The sequence below is a fragment of the Bombus bifarius genome, unplaced genomic scaffold (genome assembly GCF_011952205.1).
Source record: "Bombus bifarius isolate JDL3187 unplaced genomic scaffold, Bbif_JDL3187 scf7180000009057_frag, whole genome shotgun sequence".
NCBI classification, from domain to species: domain Eukaryota; kingdom Metazoa; phylum Arthropoda; class Insecta; order Hymenoptera; family Apidae; genus Bombus; species Bombus bifarius.
The window spans coordinates 1,200-9,654 of record NW_022884871.1 but is presented as its reverse complement, the minus strand read 5'-3'; the positions used below and the strand labels follow the sequence as shown (position 1 = coordinate 9,654).

Sequence of the window (8,455 nt, the reverse complement as noted above, 5' to 3'; positions counted from 1 at the left end):
GGCTCAGCATCAAGTACCACGGGAGTGTCTCTAAACGACGCCCTTCATACGGACCCGAAATTACAAGAAGACCTGAGAAACATCCTATTGAGATTCCGGTCATTTCAATATGTCCTTACCGGCGACATCGAGAAAATGTACCGTCAATTCATCCTACGTCCAGAAGATCGTCCTTATCAAAAGATTCTGTGGCGTGCCGACAACGGAGAGATCGAAACATACCGACTCAACACCGTAACGTTCGGTCTATCCGCAGCCCCGTATCTGGCCATCCGATGTCTCAAACAGTTGGCAGAAGACGAGGGACCTTGATTTCCGAGAGCAGCGCAGATCCTGCGGCGAGACTTCTATGTCGACGATGCGTTGACCGGAGCCGATACGAAGGACGAAGCCTTATCAGTCAGGAATGATCTCACGAAATTACTTAAGCTAGCCGGTCTAAATATCCGCAAATGGGCATCAAACGATCGGGATCTGCTACGAGGGCTACCTGAAGAAGACACCAACCAGAAATTACATCTCGGTGAGTCATCCACGTTAAAAACACTCGGCGTCTTTTGGGATTCAGCCGACGATGCCATACTCTATTCGGTCAAGACGATCAGTGACACTTCCCGAGTCACAAAGCGATCAATCAGTTCAGTCATCGCACAAATCTATGATCCACTAGGATTGCTCGCGCCGGTAATCGTTCGAGCAAAAATGATTTTGCAACAAGTCTGGACATTGAAGGTAGATCGAGACGAATCCCTTCCGACAGACGTACACACAGAATGGATCAAATACCACACCCAATTGCCGTTGTTAAATGTGGTAAGGTTCCCTCGGAAGACCATCATTGAATCCGCAACGAAAATTGAGCTACGCGGATTCTGTGACGCTAGCGAAAGGGCATATGGGGCGTGCGTCTACGTGCGGACGACGGACCGAAAGAACAATATTTGGACTCGACTCCTCACGGCGCGGTCGAAGGTAGCGCCGCTCAAATCGCTGTCCATACCACGTCTCGAATTAAGCTCGAATTAACTTATTTTGACGTTCTTGATTTCGTCAATACGACAGGCCCTGGCGACCAAGATATCGCGGATAGTATACTGGACTGACTCCACCATCGTGCTCCATTGGATCAGGTCTTCGTCGCACACCTTGAAAACATTTGTGGCGAATCGAGTCGCTGAGATACAGACCAAGACCAATACCTCCGACTGGCGTCATGTGCCTACCGACGATAATCCAGCGGATCTCATCTCCCGAGGCCAGACGCCCAAGGAATTCCTATGTCCGTCCATTTGGAAAAACGATCCAAGGTGGCTCCTGCAAAGCGAAAACTATTGGCCGGTCTGGAGCCCGACACCGGTAGTCGACCTCCCGGAGCAAAAGAAGACGATCTGTCTGAGGACGAATATTAGCGACAACACACTCCTCCATCGTTACTCGTCTTGGCCAAGACTAATAAGAATCGTCGCCCGGTGTCTTCGATGGAGACATAAGCAACACCTATCTGCCCATCTCACCACAGACGAACTGACTGCAGCGCACAACAGACTAATAAAAATATTACAATCCAGTCGTTTCGCGCCTGAAATTCGGATCCTCCAGAAAAATCGAAGCGAGGATGTTGGAGGGAAACTACAGCCATTAAACCCCTTCCTCGACGAAGATGGGCTACTCCGGGTAAGAGGACGACTAACCAACTCCGCCATACCCTTCAGCCAAAAACACCCGATCATCCTACCGAAATCCCCGGTGACAGAGCTAATTATAGAGCAAGAGCACCGGAACAATCATCACACAGGGACACAAGCTACACTATACGCGGTGAGACTGCGCTATTGGCCGATCGACGGTCGTAGCCAGGTATGGCGCACTCTCAGAAGGTGCGTCCGATGCTGCAGAGCCAACCCTCCACCAGTGGAATACTTGATGGGTGATTTGCCAGAGGCGCGTATTACCGAATCGCGGCCGTTCACGAACGTCGGAATCGACTACTGCGGCCCATTCTACATCAAGGAGAGGAGGGACCGCAACCGACGTAAAATCAAGACGTACGCCGCCATATTCGTTTGTCTGGCGACAAAGGCGGTCCACGTAGAGTTAGTCAGCGACCTAACCACCGACGCCTTCTTGGCCGCGCTACGCCGTTTCATCTCGCGGCGAGGATACTGCGCAACGATCCTCACCGACAACGGCACCAATTTCGTCGGGGCTAATCGGCAGCTGCAAGAACTCCGGACCCTATTGCAGTCCGACGACCACCAGGATAGGGTACAGAATTTTCTCGCCGACCGACAAATACAATGGCGTTTTAATCCTCCGAACTCACCACATTTTGGCGGCTTATGGGAAGCCGCGGTTAAAGCGTTCAAACGCCATCTCATCCGCGTGGTCGGCACGGAGCTCCTGACCTTTGAGCACCTCAACACCCTTGTGATCGAAATTGAAGCCATTCTCAATTCACGCCCACTGACTCCCATCTCATCCGATCCGAAAGATCCTCCTGTCCTCACTCCCGGACATTTTCTGATCGGTGACACACTAACCAGTTTACGGGAGCGTGATTTCAGGACAGTTCCATCAGGCCGGCTATCCAGTTGGCAGCGCATTCACCAGATTAAGCAGCACTGCTGGAGCAGATGGTATCGAGAATACCTAAATGAGCTAACCCGCCGCAACAAATGGGACAAGGGCAAACATAACATTCGTGAAGGCACCGTAGTAATCCTCAGGGAGGATAACGTACCCTCTATGCAGTGGCCTTTGGGCCGCGTAATCAAGATCCATCCAGGAGCCGACGGAATCATCCGGACCGCTACCGCGCAGGCGGCAACAAGCATCCTCGACTGCGGTGTCAAAAGACTGGTCCCCTTGCCCATCCACCCAGATCCAGACGAGGCCGAACGTCCACACGGAGCGAAGGAGGTCACCAACGACACACCTGACTCCACAGCCAGAATTTGATCGGTGCCCTCTCAACGGGGGGAGGATGTTACGCCGCCTAAAACATCTGCACGCCAGCCCGGGCGACCGGACAACAACCGACCTGCGTAACGTCACTTCGATCCTCAATAAACTTAAGGACCCACCATAACTTTCATTTCCCTGTATTGTTTCGCCCTGTGTCTTCAACCCGTTTGTCTTGAAGAATTTCTAAAGCTTAAAAATATTCTCGAGACACAGTCGGTTTTTAGAGAGGTCCTTGGGTTTATTAGTCGCACTTAAAACACGGAGAAAGCGGGTATGCACCCATTAGGAAAATCCGAATAGCCCTGTAATAAAACAAGCTAGGTTTTTCTCACGCTCACAGTCATCTATCCACCACGATGGTTGTTTCGATCGTTCGCGGAGAGACGCGATCGCGAGATATCACGTCAACGAGAGTTGTAAGTTCCCGTTACGATTAAATAATCGACGCCACGAACTGATCGATTCCCTTATTTCGATTAGGATAATAAGGGTAGTTCAATGAATTCCACAGAATTAACACAAATAAATTAACGTTTATTTTAACAAATTATCAACTAGGAAGACATAAAGAGAACAACAAAAAGAAATGTAACTGCGTTTTGCTTGTTAAGTAATGCGCGATATAAGAGATGTGTTGACGGTTCGGCTTCTCGAAGAGTTCTGCTCGCCTTTCGATTTTTCCCGCTTTTTATGGAAGGCGACCCCCACTACGTTCGGACCACGCCACATTCTTTTACGCGAGGTAAAATAACGGCCACGAATCGACGTTTCTGGAGGTCGCCCTGCTTAATGAACCATGCGCTTGCCACTACAATGTTTGTTTGCCGGGCAGCCGCGACGATCCATCTGCGACATTATAGTGCCGCGAACGACAGTTAAGAATATGATCTATGGTAAGCCGCATGGCGTAACATTCTCCCCCCGTTGAGAGGGTACCGATCAAGTTAGGTTGAAGTTCCCATCTTAGTTCGTCTCGGTGGCTAGTTTTTCGGGTTTCTCTAAATCGGGTTGAATTGGCAGTGGGACAAGCCTTTTGACGGCCCGATCCAAAACGCTCTTTGCCGTCTGAACTGTAGCTGTCCGGATGACACCATCGGCGCCTGGATGAACCTTGATAACTCGGCCCAGAGGCCAATGCATGGAGGGAACGTTGTCCTCTCTGAGGATGACGATTGTGCCCTTTTGGATGCCGTGTCCACCCTTGCTCCACTTATTGCGGTTGGTTAGCTCGTTCAAATACTCCTTATGCCAGCGGTTCCAAAAATGCTGTTTAAGCTGTTGGATATGCTGCCATCTGGAGAGTCGGTTCGATGGAATGTCTCTGAAATCTCGATCACGTAAGCACATTAGTGAATCGCCAATGAGGAAATGTCCGGGAGTGAGGACTAGGAGATCATTTGGATCGGTGGAGATAAGAGTTAGCGGGCGGGAATTGAGGACTGCTTCTATTTCTATGATAAGAGTATTCAATTGTTCAGAGGTGAGTAACTCGTTGCCGGCTACACGCCTGAGGTGGCGTTTAAATGACTTCACCGCTGCTTCCCATAGCCCACCGAAATGCGGTGAATGAGGGGGAATGAAGCGCCATTCGATTTGTTTGTCGGCTAAAAATGCGGTTACTTTTTCTTTGTGATCGTCCGATTGTAATAAATCATGAAGCTCTCGTAATTCGTTGCTTGCTCCTCTGAAGTTGGTGCCGTTATCAGAATGGATGGTGGAGCAATACCCTCGTCGAGCGATAAATCTGCGAAGAGCGGCGATGAAGGCTTCGCTAGTGAGATCGTCAACAAGCTCGATGTGTACCGCTTTAATTGCTAGGCATACGAAAATGGCTACGTATACCTTTATCTGACGACGGTTACGATCTCGTTTTTCTTTGATGTGGAACGGCCCGCAGTAATCGACGCCGACGTTTGTGAATGGGCGAGATTCCGTTACTCGCGCCTCCGGCAGATTACCCATCACGTATTCTACCGGCGGTGGTTGAGCGCGGCAGCAGCGGACGCAGCCTTTGATCGCCCGCCATACTTGACTTCGACCGTCGACGGGCCAGTATCTTTGTCTTACTGCGTATAATGTAGCCTGCGTTCCGGAGTGCATGTGGATCTTGTGCTCGTGTTCTATGATGCGTGTTGTAACGGATGACTTAGGTAATACTATGGGATGTTTCTGGGCGAAGGTCATCGACGAATGACTGAGTCGACCCCCGACTCGCAATATTCCTTCCTTGTCTATGAATGGATTGAGTCGCGTGAGCTTACCCTTTATCGCCGCGTTCCGATCTTTTTGGAGTGTACGAATTTCCTCGGAGAGATGGATGTTTTGCAACAATTTTATCAGCTTATTGTGCGTTATGCGTAATTCGGTAACGGTTAGGGGTGCCGCTCGGTTCTTTTTCTGTTTCCAACGGAGGCAACGAGCTATGATTCGTATCAACTTGGGCCAGGATGAATACCTTTGCAACAAACTGTAATCGGAGGGGTTTGCGGACAGACAAATCGCCCCTTTCTGCTCCGGTAGTTCAATTTGCGGTGTTAGATCCCATGTCGGCCAATAGCCTTCCGACTGGTAGAGCCATGCAGGACCGTGCTGCCAGATGGTTGGGCGCAGAAACTCTTCGGGTGTTTGGCCGCGTGATATTAAGTCCGCGGGATTGTCGTCGGTAGGAACGTGGCGCCAATCGCGGATGCTGGTTTTTGTTTGAATTTCGGAGACTCTGTTAGCGACGAATGTTTTAAGGGTGTGAGGTGATGTATTGAGCCAATGGAGGACGATAGTGGAATCGGTCCAATAGATAGTTCGAGTAATTTTATGTGATAGGGCTTGTTGTACTGTCGACATCAGGGACGTAAGAAGGAGTGCTCCGCTCAGCTCGAGCCGAGGAATGGTCTGGCACTTGAGGGGGGCGACTTTCGATTTTGCGGTTAAAAGTTGGGTCCAAACACGGCCGTTGGTGTTAAGGGTTCGGAGATAAACACAGGCTCCGTAAGCCTTTTCGCTGGCATCGCAGAAACCATGCAGTTCAATTTCTATTGCGGACTCGATTATTGCCTTGCGTGGGAACCTGACGTTGTTTAATAAGGGTAATTGGGCATAGTACCTTTCCCACTCTATATGTAACTCGATCGGAAGTGATTCATCCCAATCGATTTTCGACGACCATATTCGTTGAAGTAGCATCTTGGCCCGAACAATCACCGGTGCGAGCAGACCGAGCGGATCGTAAATTTTTGCAATCTCCGAGCTGATGATTCGTTTCGTGACTCGGGAGGGCGTGGGTTTGACTTCGACCGAGTAAAGAATAGAGTCGTCGGATGAATTCCAAAACACCCCCAGCGTCTTCAAGGTTTGCGAGTCGCCCAAAAAATGTTGGTGATTTGTTTCTTCTAAGGAAAGTCCGTGTAATAAGTCATTATCGTTTGACGCCCATTTTCGTATGTTTAAGCCGGCCAGTTGAAGTAAATTGGTGAGTTCTGTTCTGAGCGTGAGGGCTTCGTCCTTCGTTTCAGCTCCGGTGAGAGCGTCGTCGACGTAGAAATCCCGCTGCAGTACCTGTGCTGCACGTGGAAATCGATGTCCTTCGTCCTCTGCCAGTTGCTTGAGGCACCGAATAGCTAGATACGGTGCTGCGGATAAACCGAACGTTACAGTGTTAAGCTCATATGTTTCTGTTTCTCCACTCGCGCTGCGCCATAATATCCTTTGATATTTCCGATCCTCTGGTCGTACGAGGAATTGCCGATACATTTTCTCGATGTCGCCAGTGAGTACGTATTGATGAGCGCGGAATCTAATTAATATACAAAATAAATCTTCCTGTAACTTGGGTCCTGTGTGAAGTGTATCGTTTAGGGAGGTTCCGGTAGTGCTTGGTGCCGATCCGTCGAAAACTACACGGAGTTTGGTGGTTTGACTCGATGCTTTGGTCACGCCATGATGGGGTAAATAGTATCCGTTGTCGTCGGAGTGGTTGTCATTGACCTTCGTCATGTGTCCCAACGCCAGGTATTCCTGTATTACCGTTCGATATTCTGATTCGAAGCGTTTGTCGTGCTGGAATCGGCGATTGAGTGAGGCGAGTCGTTTACTCGCCAGCGTTTTAGAGGATCCGAGTGACTGAAGCTGATCGTTGAAAGGTAGAGCGACGATGTATCGTCCTTCGCTGGTGCGTCGGGTGTGGGCTTGGAAGTGTTCTTCGTATCGTCGATCTGCCTCTGAGATATGTTTAATTGAGGGTCCTTCATCGATTTCCCAAAACCGCGCGAGGTCTGCTTGTACGGTCGTCGTGGATGTGTGAAATATGTTTGTCGCGGTTTGGGAAGTTGGACTCCCCCCGATTACCCATCCGAATCGCGTCTTTTGCAGACGCAGTCCAGGCTCGTCTGGCTGCGTGAGGTTGACTTGTCCCACACACATCGACGCGAGTGTTGAACCTGAGCTTAGTAGTACATCTATCGGAGCTGGTAAATGAAATCGTGGATCGGCCAATTTGAGACTTTTTGGTATCTCAAGTGTCGAACGATCGATGGGTTCGCTGGGAATGAAGGTTGATATGGTTGGAATGACAAGGAACGTTAATGTCCGCGTGTATGTACCGTCAGTGGAAGTGATCGTGGTCGTGATGTGTCGCTTAGAAGTCGTTGTCAAGGTATCTAGAGCTCCGATCGGGACCGAACATTTGTTTTGCCTTATCTTTAGCGATTTTGCTAATTCCTCGGTAATGAAATTCATACTGGATCCGGTGTCGAGCAACGCTCGACGACGGATTGGTTGCTGTTTATCATTCAAAATGTTAATCTGCGCTGTGATGACTAGATCATTGGACAGTAATTCGGATGCTATTGGTCTGATATGTTCGGTCATCAACGGAGTCGTCGATCGTCGGCGTCATTGGTTGTGTGTTCGTTTGTCACTGGGCGGTGGACTTGGAGACGCGGCTGTTCGTGGTGTTTCCGATCTGTGGTCTGTTGTGTGCTTTTTGCGACGAGTGGGTGATACGTAGGGCGGCAAAGAAGGTGTTGTGGATCGGCTATTTGATGGGGAAGATTTCGGGCTGGACGTGCTGGAACGAGACCCTGAATGGCGTTTTGTCCTATGCAGCATTGTATGATGTCGTTCTCCGCATACGCGACATGATCTTGCGAAACAATGCTTCGTTGTGTGCCCTTTCTCGAGGCAGTTGGGGCATAGTGATGCTCTTTTGACCTCCCGAATGCGTTCGCGAAGGGATTTGGTTTTGAAGGTGTCACATCTCCAAATGGGGTGTGGTCCTTGACAGGTGGGGCATGTTGGAGTAACCTATGTCGCCGTAAGTGCATGCCCTCGTGATGCGCGTTGACGGACCGGAGTAGTTTGTTCCGGTGATTCTCTTGTTTGTCTGACCCTGGTGATCGGTCTGGAGCTTCGTGCTAATCTCTCTAGGAAGTTTAGTAAATGAATGTACGGAGGCACCTCGTTATTGGGCAGCGTCATTTCCCATTGCTTTTGGATA

The 8,455-nt window shown here is 49.9% G+C and overlaps 2 protein-coding genes across 2 annotated transcripts; one reads left to right on the top strand and one right to left on the bottom strand.

Moving 5' to 3' along the window:
• Window positions 1-702: 702 nt before the first annotated feature.
• On the top strand, window positions 703-2,958 carry LOC117213405. Its single transcript, XM_033458754.1, has 2 exons — window positions 703-813; window positions 1,063-2,958. The coding sequence occupies exons 1-2, from the start codon at window positions 703-705 to the stop codon at window positions 2,956-2,958; spliced, it is 2,007 nt and encodes a 668-aa protein (XP_033314645.1).
• A 1,451-nt stretch (window positions 2,959-4,409) lies between these two features.
• LOC117213404 lies at window positions 4,410-7,827 on the bottom strand. Its single transcript, XM_033458753.1, has 5 exons — window positions 7,306-7,827; window positions 7,053-7,178; window positions 6,768-6,975; window positions 4,498-6,590; window positions 4,410-4,415 (listed from the first exon to the last, which is right to left on the bottom strand). The coding sequence occupies exons 1-5, from the start codon at window positions 7,825-7,827 to the stop codon at window positions 4,410-4,412; spliced, it is 2,955 nt and encodes a 984-aa protein (XP_033314644.1).
• Between the last annotated feature and the right edge of the window lie 628 nt (window positions 7,828-8,455).

Bases quoted from the DNA above. Each gene is read 5' to 3' on its own strand.
- LOC117213405 (XM_033458754.1), top strand. From the start codon at position 703: ATGATTTTGCAACAAGTCTGGACATTGAAGGTAGATCGAGACGAATCC. The intron at 814-1,062 runs GTAAGGTTCCCT...TCAATACGACAG, and splicing joins AATTGCCGTTGTTAAATGTG to GCCCTGGCGACCAAGATATC.
- LOC117213404 (XM_033458753.1), bottom strand. From the start codon at position 7,827: ATGACCGAACATATCAGACCAATAGCATCCGAATTACTGTCCAATGAT. The intron at 7,179-7,305 runs GTAATCGGGGGG...AACATATCTCAG, and splicing joins AAAAGACGCGATTCGGATGG to AGGCAGATCGACGATACGAA. The intron at 6,976-7,052 runs GTAAACGACTCG...ACGGTAATACAG, and splicing joins ATCCTCTAAAACGCTGGCGA to GAATACCTGGCGTTGGGACA.